Source organism: Sminthopsis crassicaudata, chromosome 5 (assembly GCF_048593235.1).
Source record: "Sminthopsis crassicaudata isolate SCR6 chromosome 5, ASM4859323v1, whole genome shotgun sequence".
Classification (NCBI taxonomy): Eukaryota; Metazoa; Chordata; class Mammalia; order Dasyuromorphia; family Dasyuridae; genus Sminthopsis; species Sminthopsis crassicaudata.
Window position 1 is genome coordinate 141,961,207 of NC_133621.1, and position 24,448 is coordinate 141,985,654.

General features: G+C 31.6%; 1 protein-coding gene across 1 annotated transcript in view; it reads right to left on the reverse strand.

Moving 5' to 3' along the window:
• Positions 1-24,448, reverse strand: part of PRKAR2B (protein kinase cAMP-dependent type II regulatory subunit beta) — a 126,173-nt gene that overhangs the window by 41,410 nt on the left and 60,315 nt on the right. Inside the window, exon 3 of the mRNA XM_074268353.1 lies at positions 1,836-1,888. Coding sequence (XP_074124454.1) covers positions 1,836-1,888 — 53 coding nt within the window. The remainder of the gene's footprint in view (positions 1-1,835; positions 1,889-24,448) is intronic.

Consider the following 24,448-nt stretch of genomic DNA (forward strand, 5'->3'; position numbering starts at 1 on the left):
TGAAGACCAAAGCAGCTTCTCTCAAATGATTATTTTTTTCTTTGAGAAAACTTCTTTGTTGGTGCTAGAAGTACTTTTGTCTTAACACCAGTTTTCTAAACATTTTTAACTTACTGGTGGGGTAGGCCATAGACAGACACTTCCTTGTCAGCTTGTAGGACTATTTATTGATAGAGTTTATTAGCATTTCAGAAATTCATGGTAGAGTATTTTGTATGATCTTATTATCCCTGAAAACATAAATCATCAGGTCACAATTTTCTCCAAGTTCCCTTTAATTAACAACATCTCATATAACAAAATTATAAGCACATATTAATTAACATATAACATTTAATGTTTAAAGATTAATAACTTTACTTTCATCATATGTTAATTTATCTCATGAAATCTACTGTAATAACATAACAATAGTAGGGTTTCTAGCTTCTCCGCTATTTTTCTTAATCACTGATTCAGGGGCTACTTCTTTCCTTTCAGAACAGTGGCTTTGATGAGGACTTTTTCATAGTTTGGGGCTGATTCAGTGCTGTTGCAGATTTCTGAAGTTGCCAGATGTCTGACCTCTGAGTAAATTCATTTTATTTTTACTTGAGAATTTATTATAGTCAGAGGCTAATTATTCTATTAAATGCTTTTCTGATTTCATATTTTAAATTGATGGAAAATTGTTGTGATCAATAGAAATTTGCTTTTAAAAAAACTTTACAAACACAGGGATTCTATTAACAAGAAAATGATTGCTAAAGATTGTTGCACTTGATAAACTTTTTTTATTGTCACATAGATTCCACTCTTAATTTTTACCAGATCTTCCATATTGCATAATCATGAATTAGTAATGTTTAACCCTTAAAAACTGAATTTTAGAGGGACAACACTTTTGAATATATGTCATGTTGGGATAGTTCAGAAATACTTTGGGTTTAAAAAGGAAAAAAAAACAACTTGATATTTCTGAGAGGAATCTAGTAGTTAAATGAGCTTTCCAAAGATAAAATGAAATAAGGAAATACAATTTAATCTAAGTAATGTTATATCTAGAAAGAATGCCCAAATGAAGTATTTTAGTTTATCAAAATATACACATTACTTTTTCTTCACACAGTACTTTCTACTAGTACAAAAAAAGGTTATTTCTTCAGATAGTACTAATTTGGAATTTATAAGATTTATGAGTATTTGGGCTGAAATATACTTGTATTCTACTTTTGAAAAAAAAAGTTTGCTGAACAAATGTAGCTTATTTTGGCTAGAATACATGAAGAATATTTGATGAATAAGATGAACAATAAGATTAAACAAGATGAAACACTCAATCACTATTACTTGCATATAATTATTACATTATTAAAAACAAGTAATCTATTAATAAAACATCTCTGTCAGACTCTTTGAGAACAGCAGTGTTATCAGTCAGAGTTCATGGAAAACAGTTCATATGAAGAAAAGGAGGACTTTTAAAAAAACAGCCTTTCAGACTTCCCACTAATTCAGAGTAGATTTTCCACAATGATGGTTAGTAACTAGTCGATATTAACAAGGTGTTAAAATATGAATCTATGCATGTGCACCAAATGACCTTAAATGGGGCCTTTTAATTTTATATTAGATCCATAATCTAAAAGAATTAAGATGAGCCTAAATATTTTAATTATACTTATCTAAAATCCTCTACTAAATAGATTTTAGTAAAATTACCAAACTAGAAAAGAAAGTTGCTTGGAGAAAAAAACTCAGAATTGTCCATTATACATTGTCTTCTATCTATTCTTTATTTGTACTGATATTATTATTATCTTCAAATTTATAAAATGTTTAAATAAATTACATACCCTGGATTCTGCATCATCTTCTTCTTCATCTGGATTGTAAGCTTCTGCACATACTAAGAACAGAAAAAAAGAACTCAAAATACAATAAATATAAAGAGTATTAATAAATAACTCTTTGTTAAGAGTTATTTAACAAAATAACAATCCTTTAGTAAGTCAAGGCAGAACAAAGTACTGTACCTATTAAAACCAAAATGTTCTCCATGGTGAAGTTAAGAAATTATTTTTAAAGTTGCATTAAAAATCAATGTAATAAGAAAAGTAGTATATCAAATCAGAATCTTTGCAAATCAAATTTTTTCCCGTTGACTTAAACGAATTTAAGAAATATGCTTCCTCTTTGTATGGTTGCAAAGAAATGGAAATTGAATGGAAGCTCATCAATTAGGAAATGGCTGAATAAGTTGTGGTATATGAACATAATGGAACATTATTTTTCTATAAGAAATGACGGGCATTATTTCAGAATTATAATTTCAGGATTATTTCAGAAAATCCTGGAAAGATTTATATGAACTGATGCTGAGTAAAGTGAGCAGAACTAGGGAATCCACAGTGAGATTTTCAGAGAGGTGTGCATGTGGGAGTGTGTTTCTGTGTGTGTGTGCACATGCATGTAGATCTTTCATAGATCCAAGATATTTTGGGATACATGCAGGGAAAGTAATCACCTATCAGTGCTTTCTCAGTATCCCGAGTTCAGAGGTGGCTACTGTTCAGCCATTTTAGTCATGTCTTATTCTTTATGACCCTACTTGGGGTTTTCAAGCCAAAAATATTGGAAAGGCTTGCCATTTCCTTCTCCAGTTTATTTTACAGATGAGGAAACTGAGGCAAACAGGGTTAAATGATTTGCTTAGAGTCACAGAGCTAGTATGTGTCTGAGGCCAGATTTGAATTCAGGTCTTCCTGACTCCAGAACCAGTTTGTATTTTATCTATGATAGGAGCTTAATAATCTTTATTGAATTATGGAAAATGGGAGAGGGGATATGGGACTAAAGAAAGGCATATAGCACTCTGACTTTCCAAAAAAGAAAAGGCCACAAAGCTTGCAAAATATAAGCCAGAATGTTGCTGGCAGAATTCTAGAAGAGAGTGTGTTAGGCACAGTTCGGGAAAACTACATGTTAAATATTTCATTTCTCATGATTGTTGTGATCTAGAAATGTCTACTATGTATGCTGTGCTAAAACAAGGGAGGAGCTAGAAACGAAGGTGAATAAATAAGAAAAAGACAGTTCCTGTCTTCAGGAAGTTTACAATCTAATGGAGGAAGACAATACAAAAAAGGAAATTTTTAAAGGGAAGGAAGGGACCATCAAAGTTGACACAGTGAGGTAGTATGATGTTTCCCGGAGTTGAAACCAAACAAATGAAAAATGAATGGAAATGGAAAATGATGGAAACAGTTGATAGAAAAAAATTAGCTGCAAAGTCCTAAGTTTTCTATAAAGGAAGACTGAGGGAGGAGTTTATTATTCAGTCCTCTGGCTCTCCCATCAGAGAGAAGAAACAACCAGGAGGGTGAAGAGAAGATGTTAAGTATCAATGCTGAATCAATCTTCATGTAAGATTTCAAATGAAGAATTCATTGTTATGATGAAACTTTCATAAGGCTTCAAAGGTCAGATAGCACAGATAGCATCAAATCCTAAACTTTTCAGCAATGGCATATGAACTGGCTATATTCTTTTAAAAATATTGGTAGCAGCAGTGGGGTGAAGATAATGAGGTTAGGATTATATTATAATACCTCTCAACTGTTGAGAATTATAGAATAAGAATGGTTGTCTTCCATAATTATTTCTACCCTGCACACATTTTGGAAAAAAAAAGGGAATCTGAATCTGGGCCCCAAAGTGCCTTTTTCTGCTTTGTGTATTATTTCTATGTGCATAGGTGATCAAACATCAATCCCAAGATGAACATGTGCCTTAGAAGGAACTTTGGAGGTTTTAGAGTGTGGAAGATCCAGAGTACTGTAGTAGGAGCTGACTGGGCAGGAGGAGATCCTATAGCAGAGATGACCATCAAAAAAGGGAAGATATCAACCTCTGACGTAGCTTGACAAAAGGGACAGTTTAATAGTGAAGAAGTGAGGTAAATTGTAAAATGCCTATTCAGAAGTTTTCCATACTGTGTTGATTTTAAGTACTGAACTACTGGAAGATTATAACAATAATTATGCTGTTAATTGTTGCTTCCTAAATTTTCTCTGAATGCACACTTTTGAGTCTTGTATTTGTTAAGCATTCCATTATGTAAAGGAAATCAAAAGCTGTCCCATAACTGATTCTACACCTCACATAGAGTACTTTTCTACTTCTTCCTTTAGGGGAACCCTAGATTAAATCTAAGGTTTAAGTAATTGATTCCAGGGCACATTGTAGAGATATAAAGGGCTGAAGAATGTGAAAAAATAGCATAACTCTTCTCATTTGAAGTTGAGGTAGTTAAATACTATAAATTTGGTTGATATATATGAGTCCAGTGCTGAGAGAATCCTCTTTGTAAAGAGGGAGAAGGCATAACACTCTTATAGTTCTATACAGCCTTTTGGGAAATGTAGTTCAAGCACTAGGGTTCTCTGAGCCATAAGTATTGGGGGAAGTCTTTTTTCATCCATATTCATAATATCAACATATAAAAAAGGAAATGGTAAGGAGTAACAACAAATATGATTTCATCAAGAATAGTATACAACAAACTAATTTCCTTTAAAAAAAAATTTGGGTAACTAGGTGGATAGTTGAGGAGGAAGTTGTACATAGTCTTTTTTTTGTTTGTTGTTTTCCCTGAGGCTGGGGTTAAGTGACTTGCCCAGGGTCTCACAGGTAGGAAGTGTTAAGTGTCTGAGACCAGATTTGAACTCTGGTCCTCCTGAATTCAGGGCTGGTGCTCTATTCACTGTGCCACTTAGCTGCCCCTGTTGTACATATTGTTTACCAAGATTTTAGGAAAAAAAATGGACAGTATCTCTTATATCATTCTTGTGGATGTGAGATATACACTAAGTTACAGAAGTGTTAATGTAGATTCAAAACTGGCTGAAAGCCAGTAAAGTAATAATTAATATATCCATCTCAACATTAAACAAGATTGCTAGGGGATATTTCCACAGGTTCTAGATATTGCTATCAGATTGGATATCAAATCTGTAACTGTTTTTCCACAAAGCTATAAGAGACAGCTAATAATAATTTTTATTATCCTGTTCCTCCTTCTCTAGACATTTCAGTATCCCTCCTAAAATCTGGTAACTTTCCTAAAAGCTTGCTAAAAGCATTTCTAAAATCCATGAAACCAAGAAAGCCAGCTCATATCCTGGATAACAGAATGAGATTTTAAAAAGATCTCAAAAGACTCAAGCATTGGGTCAAGTGTAAAGTCTCACAATTGAGTTAAAAAATTCTGAATGGAAACATAATCTGATAATTTTAGTGAGTTGTTCAATATGAGACAATAATATGATCCAATAGTCCTAACAACTAATACAGTTTTAGGCAGAATGAAAAAAAAAAAGATTTCCTGAAAGAAAAGGGAAATCATAGTCTGTTGTATTCTTCTATTCAAATTTACATTTAGAGAAGACTTTGGAAGGGTTTGGACACCAGACTTTAGGAAAGTTATTAAAATATCTAGAAAAGGATGACGAGGATAAGAAAAACCATGGTCTTTATTAGGAGAACTGAAAATATTTAGAAGGAAGAGTAGAAAGTGGAAATCACACAGGATTACTGTCTTCAAACTTATGAAAGTCTGTTATGAAGAAAGAGAGAAGACTTTCTTCTTGGCTGTAGCAAGCATCCAGGAGAAATGGTAATATTTCACCTCAATGCAAGGATAACTTTTTTAAAAAAATGGAATGAGTAGCCATAGCAGTTAGTTTTCCTTTCAATGTTATGGAAGTTTTGTTTTTTTTTTTTAACTCAGATATGGTTAGTCTCTGAGGTCTTTTCCTACTTTAAAATTCTGTGATTCTTTATGGGTCTTCCTAAAGATTAGTGGTGTTTTTGATTAGTGAAGAGTCCAAAAGAATGCCAGATCTGTCTGCTAGTTCTACTAACACTGCCTAGTGAAACTCTACAAAAGTGGTAGTCTATGCATGTGGTAATGCATATGCATTATGCCCATATAGTATGATGTTATTATAAACAAATATATTTGGATGTCAAAGTTTCCTCCATGTTTCCAATGCCATTACTGCCCCTTATAAACTATAGTAAATATTTTAAAATAGGGATAGTTTTACATTATTTGAGAGCAGGAATTATTATTGGTTGGCCCTTCCTTGTATCATTTAGCACTTAGTAGAGTGCCTGGCACATAGCTTAATAAATGCTTGTTGACATGATCAACAAGCATTAAACAAGAATAAATCATGGTAATGTGATGAACCCATAATCAAACCTCAAAATTCCTTACTGAGTAGCAAACATACATTTCTTTTCTTAAAATTAATGAACTAGAGCAATAAACATATTGTTAATATGGGATTAATTTTATTTCAGTTTATATTTAACAAATGTTTAAAGTCTCAGATTTTCACAAAACTTAATTATAAAAATCTTAAAGGATAATTTGCAAAACTAAAATAACAAAATTTAATAAAGGAAAAGATTTCTGCACGCAAACAACATTTTCATATTCCTTCATTAAATTAAAAGGTCAAATTTCATAAGCAGATTTCATTCTTTAAAGAACTATATATAAAAAGAAACTTGTTTTGATACTCTTTCTAAAGAAAATACAGATATGTTCCAATATAAATACTGCAGTCACAGAAAAAAAAAATCACAAAGTACATTTTAAATAGCGACCTGTAGAAATTATTTGAAATAAATAGAATATGTCCAACAAGCTAATGTTTTCTGGAAATAAACAAAATTTCGCACAAAAATATTTTGGACTTGACCTTTGATTTCATTGGTATTGGTAGCTCCCAAAAAAGAACTTTCTCTACCCATACAAATTAGCTCTGTAATCTTCTTTTAAACTTGAATGTTAGAACAAAACTCTAAATTAACTGGAGGAATTCTGTAAAATGAGACAAAGAAAAACATATATTTCATTAGGTGGTTGTGAGTTAATCTGAAGAATGCTTTGCAAATTTTAAAGCACTAAATAAATAGTGCTTATTATTAGATTATACAAAATATATAAATTATTAGATTATACAAAGAACATAAAGAGTAACACTTGCTAAACATCAGCAATGAGCCATATATGCTCCTAAACTAATTTTCTTAAAGTATATTTATACTGTACTAGATTATAATCTAAAGTAATGGCAAGTGAGATTCTTATTATTAGATATACAAGTGTTTATTTCCACATATTAACTGAAGAGCTTACACAAAGTCAAGTGGACATTTAGTAATTAACAGGTCTATAGGGTTGTATAATCATTATTTCAATTTGCATTGACTGCAACCCAGCTAAGTGCAAATGAAATATGTTTGGAAATAATTTGCGATTTATTTTTAAGATTTCTTGGTACTTTTATATGTTATCTTTAAATATAAATTCCAAATGATATCTTTAAATATAAATTTCAAATCTAGTCTTTGGGTAATGCTTCATAAAAGAAGTGAATTGTGAAAAAGTCTTTTAAAAGGAAAAAGAAAAAAAAAAACAATACATAACTCCAGACCCACAAAATTCTTGAATTCATGGAAATATTCACATTTCCTGAGAGTATAATACTTTTGCATGCTAATAATTCTTTTTTTATACTATTACAAAATACTATAACTCTTCACAATGTGTTTTCTTGCCACATTTCACTCTATCTGATCTGATTCCTTTTGTTGTTTGGTCATGCCCAACTCCTTGTTACCCTATTTGGGTTTTTCTTGACAAAGATACTAAACTGATTTGCCATTTCGTTTTCTAGCTCATTTTATAGAAACTGAGGCAAACAAGATTAAATGATTTGCCCAAGGTCACACAGCTAGTATCTGAAGTCAGATCTGAAATCAAAAAGAAAAGTCTTCTTGATTCCAGGCCCAACATTCTATCTACTGCACCATCTAGCTGCCCTGATCTGATACTTAACATTAAATAAAGTCATCTCAAGTCCACAGTCCCCAACTCTATGTGTAGCTAACTCAGCCTAGTTTTAGAGTGGTTTAAAAGTTGGGGAAAGAGGATTATCAGTTGCTCAGGGACTGCTTTTCTGAAGACCACATTTAGCTCTAATTATTTTTTCTATATATAGTGGTCTTTAAGAGCATGCTAAACTTGGTTGTAGCTTTCATTTGTAGTAATAATAGAAATGAGATGATTTCTTTTTTTGGGGAAGGACAAAAGTGGAATAGTCTATTACTTTTAAACTGTTATTATCATTCTCCCTATTCAAGTCCACTGAACAGTGCAACTCAAGACTTCATTTACTTAAACAATATCCTTGCAGTCACCATTATCAAAGATTCTCTCTCCTTCTAATCAACTAAGGGAATCATCATTTGGAAGATTACTGATGCAGATATTTTTAATTCAAAATTCAATTTGGAGGCCAATTTACTGCATAAGCTTCTCAGTACTTGTAGTGCTTGGTACTTTCCCCTTTCTATGGCTAGCAAATTCCAATCTTCTGTGCCATCCAGGCTTGTCCAATTTAGTCTACATAAAACTAAATTCACATTAAGATATTTACAAATCTAAGTGCCAAAAATCACTTTGTCCTCTGGAATATTTTTCTATTATTTCACTTCATTCTAAGTTCTCTTCCTGTTATACTCTCTAACTTCTGACATTCAAGTTTTCTTCTAAAGATGTTTTATCCTTTTCCTTCCATGTTAGAGACTCCTTTTCTCATGTTCCCCTAAGACAGTGGGACAGGAAGACAACTGATATATTCTGTTTGTTCTCTCTCTGTCGCATGTTTCTCATCCTGCCCATATCTTTGTTTATGTCATCCATTAATCTCCAGGTTACTTTCTTTTCCTTCTCCTTCTCCAGGATAGCTGGGGTTATGTGACTTGTTTAGGCTCACATAGCTGGTTGAGTATTTTAGGCCATATTTGAACTCAGGGCCTCCTTCCTCCAGGGCCACTGTTCTATTTTACTGTGCTATCTATCTTCCTCATCTCCCTCTGTTGTCAACAAATTAAATGTCTGGCTTATAGTATTCTCATGCCATCCCTCACCCTTATCCTCAGTGACTTTAATTTCCTTTTGATACCTCTTTGAAAATGTTGGTCCCTCAATTCAATAACCTTCTAAACTATCATGTCTTTTATTTCCATTCTACCTCAGTGAACCATAGGAATGGCCCCAGCCCAGAACTCACCATTACCCCAAATTATCCTTCTTCCATGATCTTAAACCCTGAAGTCTATCTTTGATCTTGTTCCTCCTACCCCAACTTCTACTATCCCACTCCTCCTTATTTCATTCTTTCTTCTCAACTTGGCATTTTTAGATCTTCGTCTGTTGTCTGAACATTGCCTGTTCAGATCCTTTGATTAATGTTTTGGGAATTCTTGTTTCATGTATCTGTACTGATGCCTTATCTTTCTGTGTTTCTTTTGATCAATTTTAGCAAGCAGATATTTATCAGAAAAATTTCCTGCAATAATTGTTTTCCAGTTAACTTTTCCCCTCTAATTTTATCTGCTTTGCTTCTGCATAAAAACTTTACAATTTTATGTAATCATAATTGTTTTATAAATGAATGAATAAAACTTATATTAAGTGTTTACCACAGCCAGTGTGCTGTGCTAAATGTTGGTATTACAAACCAAAAAGTAACATAATCCTGCTTTCAAGGCATTCACATTCTAACAGGAGAGACAACACCTATGGAAGGTTTCAGTCAGAATTCAGATGGAAAGATTTATGGTTCTTAGGCTTCAGTGACAAAACAGATGTCTCTTCTTTAATGTCAAATCCACTGATAAATTAATATCATTTTTGATGCTGAGCCATTTGGAAGTATCAAGGATTTGATGATAAGAACTTTTTTTTTTTAATAGATATGATTGTGGCACTTATATCAATGCAATAACCAGGTTGCATCTCTACAGGGATTGCTTCCCAGAATAGTGGTTATGGAAACTGACTGGAAGCATTGCTATTATCAAGTATTCTGGATTCAGTCTTGGGCTGCCGCCATCATTTTATTTCCAGGGATCTTCTTTATCCCTTGTTTGTTCAAAGATTTCTCCCCTGTTCATAGTTATGAAAGGCATCTCCTTTTACTTCTCCTCTAATTTGTTTATATGACCTTTTTGGTCAAGGTTATATATCAATTTGTTGATTTAAACCTAGTTTTTCCCAGACTTTCTTTTTTTCCTGCAAGTCTGTGTTGAATCATGAGTTCTTTGGTTCACTGAACACTGTGTTACTATATTCAATTGCTTTTGGATTCTACATACCTAATCTTCTCTATTGATTGATTCTTTTATTTTTAAACTAATACCAAAATAATTTTCATGATTAATGCTTTATAATATAGTTTGAGATGTGGTAACCTTTCCTTGCCTCTTTTCTCCACTATTTCTCTTAGGATTATTGACTTTTTGTTCCTATAGATGAATTTGATCTGGTACCATTAACTTGAATGATACAGCAATTAGTCTATTATTTAATGTATGTAACTGTCATTTTAGAACCAAACTATGAGTAATTAATATCTCTTCTATTATTTAGGTCTCCTTTTATTTTTATAAAGAATGCTTTGTTTTTGTGTTTATAGAATTATATTAGTATGTAGACTTATAGATTGTTTTTCCATTGTATTTTCTACTTATCCTAAACTTAAGCACCAAATAAAAGAAGCATTTCCATATATAAAATATAAAGAAAGGATGAATATGATAGAAATAAAAAAATAATTTAAATATGAAAAACCAACAAGGCATATGGTGAATATCTCTCATGAAGAAATTTGCTTTTCTTTTCAAATGTAAAATAAATTAAAATGAAACTTCCAAAGTGGTGTTGCTGATCTGTTGTCCTTTTTGGCCTTAGTTCAGGCTTTTTCTCATGGGAATTGGAGATCCTATTCCTAATCCCATTTTCCACATCTTCCCACTCTTCTTTGAAAAAAAAAAGACAGACAAAACTCTTATAATGTATGTGTACAGTTAAACAAATTTCCACATTGACCATATCCAAAAGTGAATGTTGTATTCTATATCTCCATTCCTTCACATTTTTTGTCCCCCAAAAGGTGAACAGAACTTCAGCATCAATGCTCTGGGATTGTGGTTCTTCATTGCATTGATTAGAATTCTTATGCTCTTAAGTTTTTACAAGCTGTTGATATTATGTAACATATTTGTCTGGAACTTCCTATCCCATTCTGTATCTGGTTATATGTCTCTCCATGTTCTTGGAAAATTTATTTTTTTACAATTTCTTTTGGCATAATAATATCATATTATATAAATAATAAACAATAATTTGTTCAGCCATTCTCCAAATGAAAGACATTTGTTTCCAGTTCTCTGTTATAAATACTTTTGTATATGCATGTCCTTTACCTTTTTCCTGATGTCTTTGGGGTACAGACTTACAGTGGTAATGCTAGATCAAAGAGTATGCTACACAGCTTAGTGATTTTTTTTTGGTGGGAGATAGTTTTGCACTGCTCTCCAGATTAACTGATCCAATTCACACATCCAACAGCACAGCATTTTAGTGTGTTTGTTTTCCCTGAAGCTCCTCTAACATAGGTCATTTTCTTTTTGTCAGCCTGCCAATTTAATGGGCCTGAGGCAAAATTTCAAAGTTGCTTTGACTTTCTGTAAATATTAGAGATTGGAAGCATTTTCCTTATAGTTTTGCTGAAAGTTTGTATTTTTCCCTTTGAAAAGTGCTTGTTTATATTCTCTATCATTTAGAGAATAGATATTCTTAGGAATTTGACTCAGAACCTGCCTCAAAGATTTTTTTCCCCAGTTAACTGTTTCTCTTCTAATTTCAACTATGTTTGTTTTGTTTGTAAAAAAAAAACTTTACATTTTATGTAAATAAAATTATTTGTTTTTCTTCTATGATTTTTTTCTTATTGAGTCCTGACCCTTTCTTCTGTACAAAAATCTAGAAGGAAATTTCATCCCTATTTTAATTTTTTTTAATGTTGTGACTTTTAATCCCTAAGTCTTATATCCCTTTGAAGCTTATACATGGAATGAGACATTGGTCTGTTAAACTTAATCTTTCCCAATTGCTTTTCAGCTTTCTCAGAAGTTTTTAGAAAATAGCATATCCTTATTCCAGTAGCTGGATTTTATCAAACATCAATGCCTCCGTGCTCATTTCTTTCTATATGTTGAATACCTAAACCATTTCATTGACTGACTCAATCAGTCAATAATGATTTATTAAATATTCACTATGTACCAGGCACAGTGTTAAGCATCTTTTATGAAAACAAAGTACTTGGGAAATATGCTTGTTTTCTGTCATGGATTAAGAATTTATGGGTCAGGTAGGATTTCAGAAATGTACTTTCTCTGGGGCTGAGGTGAGGCACTTATTACAAATAGTATGGGTGGAAAGAGAGGGGGTTTTCCTGATCCTGCCTTCTCTGCAGCCTGGTCCAACCATCATTATAAATAAAACACACAAAAAATGAAATCCTTTGATAAGCAGTGAGTAGAAAAGGTCTAGGACTGTTTGCTAGAAGTACCATGCATCAATTTATTGATACATTTATATATACATTCAAAACATTTCTGCATTAGATAAATTAATGATGCCTACATTAATACTTTTGGTATAGAAAGATTAGAAAAGGAGTATGACAAGATTATATATTATTACCTTACTTATTTTGCTTATATGCAGGATAGGTCTTGAGAAATACAAGGCTGGATGAACCAAAAGTCAAAGGTTGCCAGGAGAAATATCAAAATCTCAGATACTATAGATCAGGACTTCTTAAATTTTTTTCTACTCGTGATCCCTTTTCTCCTGATAAATTTTTACATGATTCTGGGTATAATTGGTATATGAAATAAGTATACAAACAAAACATTTGCTGATAAATAATATGATAAATCATAATTTGCAACAATCCCCCTATTCAGTTATGAGATACCCTATAGGGTCATGACTCACAGTTTAAGAAGCTGGGCTGTAGATTATGCCCCTTTGATGGTAGAAAGTAAAGAGGTTTAAGAAGCTTTTTGATGAGGTTGGAAGAAGAGTGTGTAAAAGCTGGCTAAATCAAAAAAAAATTAGATATTAGGAATGATACCATAACTTCTTGGCAAATAGAGAGAGAAAAAAAATGAAAGCTGCATCAGATTTTATATTCTAGGGCTCAAAGACTACTGTAGACAGTGAATGCAACCATAAAATTAAAAGATATTTGTTTTTTGGAAGGAATTAACAAGTGACATCATCTTGCTCATTAAATTATATATAGTCAAAGCTATGGTTTTTCCAGGAGCAATGTATGGCTGTGAGAATTGGACTATAAGGAAAACTGAGCATCACAGAATCAATGCTTTCAAATTGTGGTGCTGAAGAAGACTTTTGAGAGTCCCTTGGAGAGCAAGGACATCAAATCAGTGAATATTTAAGGAAAATAACTCAGATTGTGCTCTGGAAGTTCAAACACTGAATGAGAAGATGAGACTCACTGGAAAAGACCTGATGTTGTGAAAGACTGAAGGCAAAAAGGGATAGCAGTGTATGAGATAAGTAGATGGATAAATGAGATGGAAATAATGAACATGAATTTGGACAGATTTCAGAAGTTAATGGAGGACCAAAAGGCCTGTCATGCTATGGCTTATGGCGCCACAAAACTAGAAACTGAACAACAACAGCAACAATGAAGGATTAGTTTCAAAAATGAGCATTATATCATACTGTGTAGTTGTGTTAACCTCAATAGAGAAACAATGCTTTTTATATATTAGAATGGATCCTTAGTTTTCCAATGTTTTAATTATTAACATTTTTAGATTATTCATTATAATCAGCTTTAAAACAGAGTTTGTTACAAAAGCACAGGTGTATCTGACAGCAGCTTTCCTTATATCACTGAGATTAAATTTAGAGCAATATGAAAATGAAATGTCACCCACATTAATGAAAACAATTATCTATTTTAGCTAAAGTAAATTATTTTATAGTTTAATGAGATAATAATATCTGTTATTAGTTATGTGTAGCAAAGGAGAGGTATGCAGCTAGTGGTTGAGTTTTTCCTATATACAAATTTTGAGTATTTAATGGAAGCCTTTTGCTCAAACAAGAGAGGAGCTATTCCACTCATGAATAAGGAGCTAGAAAAACATACTCATCCTTATTTCTGGTTCTATGTAACTGATTTATGCCTCTTTCTCCCTTTCTGTGCAGAAGAAAGCATTGAAAATAACAGAATTATCAAGTATATAATGAAAATTGAATGATTAAAAGTATAGATTGAATGAGATCTATAGAATAATTGTATTTCATAAACCCTGTACTGTTATATTCAACTAAAGAGTCCCTTTCCAGTTTCATTTCTTCATTTTTATAAGATACTCTCTATTATTAAAACTACCATCATGTTTGGCCCTGTACTAGTTATATTTCTGAGACAGAAAAAAAAGTCACATAAAGGTATCCTTTATGTGGCTGACCTTCGTTTGTATAGAGAATTTTCTACTGAAGATACTCCCTCCACCAATGTGAATTGTCTAGCTAATAGATGAGCAGCTGCTCTGATAAGTTACAGTGTTAGAAAGCTGCCTAGGGCATTGAAAGGTTAAATGACTTGCTCAGGGTCTCACAGCCAAGTATGTACAGCAAGATTTGAAACTAGGTCTTCCTGATTTAGAAACTGGATCTTCATCCACTAGAGCAGTTGCCTTTATTCATATTGCAGAAATTGTAGAATGATTTATTAGTAAATACTAGGATATGTCTTCTAAAAATTTAAAACTTACGTTCTTAGTTAAAATACATTTTTATTGAAAAGATTTGAATGCATATTACTATACCAGTGAAGAGATATAAAAAAGCACCTTTTAATCTACCTGGATTTTTTTTCCTTTATTGAGTGCTGGCAAAAAAAAATATTGGGAACTGCCCAGTTCATTAATGACGATATTAAACTCTTTTTTTTTCTTTTTTTCTTCCATATTTATCTTTGTAGAATTAAAGACAGGGTTTGGGGGCTTTCAAAAAGTTGGTTGCTAAGATATCCTAAGAACATGATTAGTTATGTTATCCTTTCCATTATAAAAACAAGAAAGTGATTAATAGCCCATATGATAAGCAAGTTATTTCTACCTAAACTAGATTTCTCTGTTGTAACCTATTGCCTGTTTTTCCCCCTTCCTCACATCTGCCAAATGGAACTACTACCATATTACTCTAATAATGCCAAATTTCAGGTGTTTCTACCGTAATAATAAGGAAGCTATATACACATCAGTATAGGATAATGGTGACAGTCAGCAGATCATAGCAAAAAAAAAAAAAAAAAACAAAAACAAAAAACAAAAAAAACCCAACCTACTAGATATGGAATTAGGAAGACTCTTATTCTCCTCCTGCCCCTCAATGATAACATGATGGATAACAATGGGCTTAGCTTTTCTGAACCCCAGTTTCCACATTTCTAAAACAAGTCAATAACATCTAATAGTACTTGTAGCACTATAATGCATAGTACATCATGTTACAATAACCTCTAAGTAATGTCACACAGTTGTAAGGCTGAAAGGAGATAATGTGAATACCTCACACACATTAGAATACTACATATATGTCCAGTCTTATGTTGATGATTATGCTGCTGCTGCTGAAATTAGATCAAAATCATAAAACAAATAGTCAAGAGATGGCAACACAGGAAGATTAAGTGTCCAAATCATTAAGAATTATATATGCTCTAGCTTAAAACCTAGAATTGCTTCCTATATAAGAAATGATTTGCAAATCTTGATACTAACTCAAACTACAAACACAAAAGCTTAGTAAAATCACAAAATCAGCACAAAGAAGGCGACTCCCTAAAGTATTTTGCCAAGTATCAATATAATTTGACTTTGAACATTTAGCTTTTTCTAAAATTTAAATCTATTTGCACCTCCTATAAAGGTTCAAAAAGAGATGAAATGATATAAAGCTTTATAAATTATATGATTACTAGCAATAAATTAAGTTAGTCATTTTGAAAAAAAAACCCATTGATATTTGAATTCCAGTTTGCTGCCTATAATTTCTTTATCATTTACAGAAAGGAATATACCAAAAAAAATAATTTTTCAACCCCATTGGGGCAAATGTTGGATGTTAATTCTTACTTACCTTGTCACTTTTATGTCTTGAGAATTGTAGTTAGTTATCAAATATACAATAATAATAAGAAAACACAAAATCAAAAGGCATTAACATTCTAAAAATGGTTGTAGCTTAAATTTTCAATAATTTCAATGTCATATTCTTCTTTAGTTATGACTAATGTTGACACTAAAAGGGATGGAAGCTAACAGATAATTCTAGCAAGGGAGGTTGTTAATGTTCAAATTATAAAAACCTCAGTATTATTATATGTCTCTAACTCCTTTCACATCAATATTATGATTCCTCTTCCCTTTAGCAATGCTAAGGATTTGATTAGAAATTGGTTATTAGAACACAAGTTAGAAAATTACATGGAAATGTCAATAGAACAGATTGTTTTCCACATATATATTTATTTATTCAGGTTTCTCAAAAGACAAGTATGCTTGCTCTTTCTGACTCTCATTCATCTATATTCTAGCAAATCTTCAATACTCTCAATCCTGAGATTATAAGAAAAATTTTAAAAGAATTTAAAGGAGACTACAAACTGTTTCAAAAAATTTTTAATCCTTAAAAAAAATCTTTCACTTAATTGTTGAACCGTAAACATGAATTCTATTCAACATGACAAATATGAATATTGAATGTGAATTGAACAGAAAATCACATCACTGGATTCCCTGTAACAACCATTATATTTAAAATATTTTTAAAGCATTCTATTGGCAAAGACAGTATCTGGCTCACAAGTAGGTGCTTGACGAATGCTTACTTGATTGCCTGATTAAGCATCTCCAGGAAAAATGATAGAAATATGATTATAAAGTTCCCCAGTTTTATCAGAAGATTCTGCCTCCTATTTAATATACTACTGAATACTCTTTATTTAATTATTTAACCATGGCAAAAATGAAATAGAGAATAATCAAAACTTTCCTCAGACGTGCAGCCCCTCCCATACTGTCAGCAATAGTATAAGAAGATAAGGTAGAGAGTATTAGGAATTTTAGTTTTTAAGCAATTTAGAAAACTTCAACTTAGCTGTGACTTTACTAAAATTAAGATACTGGTCAAAAGACTAGTAAGGGGGATATATTACTGAAGAAATGCAATCATATGAAACTCGACATTCTTAGAGTAAATTAAACTAGAGGCACTAAATAGAAGAATGACTCACGGGTTCTCCTTGGAAAGGCAAAGAATGGAACTGGAACAAAAAAATTTATGTACTTATCTTGTATTCAGCATTCATAATAGGTATATTCAAAAAGACCATTATGATCAATAAAATATATTCACACATTTTAAAGATCATCATGAAAATCTATTTCATCTTATGTTCTAACATCTGTTAGAGAATAACTAAGTAAATAAATTCTATGATGAATTCAAGAAAAAACTTCCAAAGTAAAGTGACATAAAATTTAATTTTGTCATCAACACAGAAGTGTAAACAGGTAAAGTTAGGGGAAATATGCTGGAAATTATGAATCAAAAATAGAAGAAGAAGAAGAAGGAGAGGTCAAAGACTTGGAGACTTCACAGGAGCTTCATGCCTGTGTAAATGTTTTCTTCAAGAAAGTAATCTGAAGGTTTCAAGACATGGAAGATTAATTTCTAATAGCCTCAAAAAGTGAAACTTAAAAGGCATGAAATGACTTGCTGCTGATGAGAAATTCATTCCCAGATCACTAACTTTTTAGAATAAAGATTAAAATTAATTTGAAAATAGAATAATTAAAGTGTGAAAAGTCTATGGAGTATATTAAAACAAATCCACCCTAATCTATTTTTAAAAAGAGAGATAAAAAAGCTGGTGAGAGACTTAGCTAAGAAAATAACCCTAAAGGCACTTAAAGATAAAACTGGAAGAACAACAAAAAGAAAAAAAATTAGAAATGGCTGGCACCGCTTCTTTTTAATTTCAAATTTTGTTTTCACCGTTAAAGACAATGAATACTAAAACCACAACCCTGGGTATGTTTATAGAAGAAATAGAAATGGCACCAAAGAAACATAAATGGAAAAAAGTAGATAGACTAGATAAGTTAATCAAAAAGTATTTATAAAATGTGTAAGAGGTTTGTGCAAGAGGGGACATCATTTTGATGACATTAAGAGGTCAATTCTTAAGGTATCTGAATGAAGGGAAGATTTACAACCATAAAAGGAGAACAAGTAACCCCAGTGACCAGTAACCTATTTGCCCATTCTCATATTTATATTTTAAAAATTTAGGAGGATAATCTACAAATACATCCTCAATGAGAGAATTAGGATGAGATAAACAAGGGTAGGTTTATAAGCAAAGAACTAGGCCTGTGATAAAAAATGTCATATTCAGAAAAATTGCCCATAATATCGAATGAAAAAAATGGACACTCAATGAACTTGTACATTTTCAGAACTTTCAATCTTAATGGCTATAATCTCTAGTTATCACCTAGCCTCTTTCTAGTTGAAGCAAAACTTACTTTGCTGAAATTGTTTGGGTAATGCAACAGGAAGTTTAAGAAATAATTATCTTTTCCTGGGACTTTATTCAGCCTAGACTTGCTCCTTGCATCTTTCTAATCTTTCATAGATGAGTCTTTGGATCCTAACAAGTATACTGGGATTCATGCATACTCCCAATCTCTTCACTTTTAGACCCTCAGAATCTCTTTCTATTTCAGAGATAGAGCCTCCACTTTATGCAAATTTCTAAAGAGGACCAAGTCTCTCACACAATGGCTTTGACTGATTCAAAAAAGTTGTACAGTCCCTGTTCACAATAATTTCTGCTCTATCTGAAAAAATTATGAATGGATTTTCTGCCACTTTTTATACTGAAATCTAAATATCTCAATAAATCATATTTCAAATCAGATCTCATTAGACTAGGTTTCTTGAAAGTTGCACAATACCAGCCAAGTCATTAAATGACTTAGAAAAATAAATAATGAAAGTATATCTTTTACAAACTATAGTCTTAAAATTATTTTTCAAATAATGTTAATAATTTTGTCATTAATAAAAATACAAGTTCATCTAACAGCATTACTAAATTCATAGTGACTGTCATCATGCATTTGCTTCCATTAAAAGGTAGTGGTAATACAACTACTTTTGTCTGGGGTCCATTAATTCTTTTGACACTAAAAAATTGCTCAGCAAATTTAGATTAACATTAACATTCCTGAAATGTACCCTCTGCTAAAAAACAAAAAAATAACAAAACAACTTCAGTGTTTTCTTATGGTCTACTAACCAACATTCCAACTCTTTGGCCTGATATTCAGGATCCTTTGTACTAGAGCCCTAGCCTTTTTAGCTACATTTCATATCTTTTAGTGATATCTTTTACACTATGCTCCTTTTTACCTTAACATAAGGTATTATTTCCTGCCTCTGCAACTTAAGTTTTTCCTAAGGTGGAATCCCTTTTTTTGCTTATTTGCTTGCTAACTAACTTCTTATCCAGCTCTTAGAATTTAAATGCCACTGCCTCCATTGGACCTTTTCTGATTTCTGTTCCTCAACATCAGCAAAGTATTTCCCCCATCATCTCCCTTCTATTCCCTATGTCACAAGACTTTCATGTTGGCCTACTTAAATGGTTATTTAAATGATTCTTTTACAGTTTGTCTAACTTTCACAAACTTATAAAAGCAAACTTCTCATGAGATCCTGTCCATGATGATTTCTAAAGAAAAGCACACTTTCAATGTGCTTTCTCTATTGAGATAGTAACTATTTTCTATATGGTAGGATGCCTACCTCTTCCAGTTTGGCTCAATGCGCCCACTTCTGTTCCAATTAGTACTAAAGTCAGCAGCACCAAAAGTATGTGTCTTCACATAAGAGTTTTTATATTAAAAGAGCATTTTCTTATCAACTACCACAGCATTCATAGGAGATACAGGTAGATGTCCAAAAATCCTAACCCAATTTTATAAATGAATAAATTAAGTACATAAAATTTGACCATTCATTCAAGACTCTTGGCATCCATTTCAGTTCTCCCCTACTAGACCAATGATAGACCAAACAGTGTATTGATATACCAATAATGACAGAAGACCTAACTATTAAATAAAGATTTTACCTACTCTTATCACTTACTTCCTTTTCACTTAACTGAAACACTGTTCAAGGCTTATTTTAAAAATAAGTAGTCTGGACAACTAATCTCAAATCCTTTCTGGCAGCTAAAGGTCAAATTTTGCTCTTCTCCATTCAATTTTTAGTCAGATAAATTCTTTTAGAGACTTATTGTAAGGGCCTCTATCCTTTCTTCTGATTTTCACCATGTTTAATGTATATCAAACCCCCCCCCAAAATGAGTAGTTAATAATTAGCTTTCCACGAAATAAAAAGGGTGTTGAGCATCATTCTGGTTTATTTTTTGAAATAACATCTTTTTAATTGTAACTCAAAGAAGAATAACAAAGATTATTTCTCCAATTACTTTGGTCTTTGTAACATTCTTCATGTATGAGTGACACTTTCTTCCTTATGGTCATGAACTGTAATTCCTTGGTTACAGAAATCCTGGAAAGAAAACTCACTCTATCAGATTCAGGTTGGAGCCAGGGACCCTGAGAAGATAAGTGACCTGGGCAGCATCATATTGCTGATATATATGGCTTAAACTTAGGTCTTTCTTATTCTGAAGCCAGGCTCTCTATCCCCTATGCTACATTACTTCTCTTCCTCATGATAACTTTTTCTTGTGAACACAAACACATTCTTTATTTGGACCTTCCACAGTGAAAACAGCCACAGATTTACTGGTAGAAATAGATGATCTGCATTCATTTTTAATTTTCTCAATATCAATGTCACTGTGTTTTTTTTTAATGAAAAAATTAAAACTTTACAATTCTAAGAAATTTGATCAGTGAATTCTTATTCTAATCTGGGTTTTCAAACTCAGATATTTAGGAACTTTAATTATAAGGATTTCCCCCTAATACCAATGAATATTATGTGTTTCTATCATGCTGTCCTAACTATTCTCAGTCCTTAGATGGAGATTTTAAAGAAGCACATGAAGCACATGAAAACTAATAAAAGGTTATGAGAAACTAGAACTAAAAAAGAAAAGTAAATTAGAGTACTTATCAAGAAACAACTCTGATTTTAGGATAAAAAAACCCTGAATGTTTCATTATGAGACCAAAGGTTTAAAAGATACAATTTTTTGATACCTTTTAAGATTTATAATTTAATTTTTCAGACAAATTTGAGCCACAGTTGGATTTTTATTTACAACTGTTGTAACTTTGTAACCCAGTGAGATATGATAAGATAAAAAATGTTAAGGTTACATACATCAGTAAAATGAAAATTTTCCTTGATTAAGCACTGTCTCTTCCCAAAGGGAGAATATATTTCAAATTATAATCCTCAGAAATTTTTCACAAACAGAATTAATATTACGTCATCCTTCTTTTCCCCTTGAGTCAATATTTTTTGCAGTTCTTGCTATCTGCACATATAAAATCTTAGAGTTATAGGTATTATATGGGTTTCTCCAACTTTCATATTTGATTTATAATTATACAAGATATGAATCTTGTATGACAATTGTTATTAAAAGAAATAGCAATTTCTCTAAAGCTGTGATTTCTTAAATTATTTTTGTCAATGGTATTTTTGATATTCTTTTAGAATATTAATAAATTTGACTGTTGTCCTTTTATTTATTCTTAAGAAGGTATCCAATACTAATTTAGCTCCATCCTCTCTTCCTGATCTCATAACTACATTTTTTTGCTAACAAAATAAATCCACAGTTCTGCTCTTTTTCCTTTTTTTTTACTGGAAAAATCTGACACTTGTCATTAGGATGGACCAAAATTCTAGTTCTTTTTGTCTCTTATTTTCCCTTTAGATTTGCTGTTTAAATCTAGGAATTGTATGAATATTTTAACAAGGCTCATTGTGATGTCACTCCTAAATAAAAACCTGATTCTTTTCTTGCTCCATCCCCAATTAACGCTGTATTTATTTTTTAAATTATATTTTTGCTTTTCCTTATCTATGTTGCTTTCCCAAATAGACTGTAGCCTACCTGAGGGCAAGGGACTCTTTTGTTTTTGTCTTTGTATCCCCAGATCCTAGCATAGTGGCAGAATGTAATAGGTAGTGCTAAGGTAAGCATCTGTGGAATAGAATAAGAGGTAGAATCTATTGTACCCTATAAAAGAAAATCCATAAATTATCTACTACCATTCTTCACCACATTGTCCAAAGGCAGACGGCACTCATGATAAAATGAAGAAAGCAATTATGCCAAATATTTTAATGTCTTAATATAAATTATGATACTATATATTACTTCAGTTTTTGTCCTATGATAAATGGAATTTCAGTGCAGTGTAAGATGATATTCATTAGGGTAGATCTATCAAACTACTTTCCCCAAATCAAAAAAAAAAACACCACACTTTTACTGAGCTTTTTATTACAATATAAAAAGAGGTCTAAGGCAAATTCTGAAATACTTTATACAAAAAGATCAATAAGCTGCGCTGAGAAGCCTCCTAATTAATAGGCTCTACATAGACTCAAAACATGCAGACTACTTTAACATGCAGAAAATCTCTGAAGATCATTTATTTCATGCATTTAAATAAAAAAAAAAACTATTTTTATCAATAACATATTGGAAAGATTTTTATAGAGAAAAAGAGCAACCTGAACATACCAGTTTATCATTTTATTTTCATTATATCCCTTGATATTCTTGATATGTTTTGTTACTCCAAATGAATTTTGTTATTATTTTATCTAGTTCTATAAAGTATCCCTTAGATAGTTTGTTTGGTATAACATTGAAACTATCAATTAACTTTCATACTGTTGTTATTTTAATTGTATTAACTTACCCTTAGAATATAATATATATTAATATATTGTAAATAATATATTGCATAACATCTCCCTTCTTACTTGTAAACAACTTGGGAATAATCTAACTCCTGCTTCAAGTGCCTATCTTCTTTTGTAGGCTAACATGCTCTAGTTATCTGAATAAATGGCATTACAATAAAAGTGCTAATAAAAGTATTTTTTGCTTGCCTGTACAAATAAATGTATAATTAAAATAGAGTTCTTAAACAGGTCTGAAAAGCATGTGATAACAAAGGTACTTATTTTAAAACAAAGTACAGTAATAGAATATTTGTTTTACAGCCCAAAGTAACTAAATAATTAGATGAAATAGTTTCATTTCACAGATTCAAAAGCAGTAACAGAGTGCTTATGTAGAGCAAGGACTAAGAAAAATCCTCTGTATTTGACTAGGTAGTCACTCAAAAATTATTTAATAATATTTATCCCTCGGATTAGAAAGACTTGTATCTTAAAAGTTCTTTTCAGTTCTAAGCATCTCTACTAGACTTTGTAATCCAAAATATTCATTAATATTTATCTAAATACTAAATTTGGAGGGAAAAATGCACCCCTCAATGGTGTGTGTGTGTGTGTGTGTGTGTGTGTGTGTGTGTGTGTGTGTGTAAAATGTTAAACCTAGGTTCTCTGACTCTTCTTTCATGGACTCTCCAGTTTTCTCTAAATGTCTATTAACTAGGCAAAGAAGAAGACCATTAAAATCAGTATGTTGTATAGAAGCAAAGAGATAATTGTGATATAATTGGTATTTGGTTTGTTTGTACTGCATTTGTAAAATAAATAAGGCAGTTATAAAAATTCTATGCTTGTAAAAGTTTTAGTTTTGTGTTTTATAGGTGATTTCTCTAAAGGAAAAGTTAATAAGCTTATTTTTTGTACTACTGAATCACAGAGAATATATAGAAATATAGGTATTAGAATGAAAAATGTCACTTTTCTGAATAACCTAACAGTTTAGTTAGCTAAGAGAAGGCACTATATAAAGAGTATGGTTACGAGGTAGGCGAATAAAGAGTCATAGAACTAGTTGAGGACACAGGCCCAAGGAGGCATTTAATTTAAATTATATTACAATAATCTCCAAATGAATAAATAACCTGAATTTAAAGATTTTACTATTTAAAAAATGAGAACAATTAAGTTAGCCATTTTCCATAGTTATGATTAAGGGAGAATTACTAATCAACACAAGAGATAGAAGTAACCACAAAAGAGAAGAGTTCATTCTAATTACAAAAAATGGAAAAGCTTTTGCCCTAACAAAAATAATATGAGAATAAGAAGGGGAGTTGTGAAATAGGATAAATTTGGCATCAAGTAATCATCTCTGATAATGGGACTAATATGCAAGGTGTAAAAGGAATTAACACAACTATGTAAGACATAATTACGTGGTTAAAGGATATGAATTAATTCTTTTTTATATGCTTCATTTTTTAATCGTTATTTTAAAATTTCATTTTATTT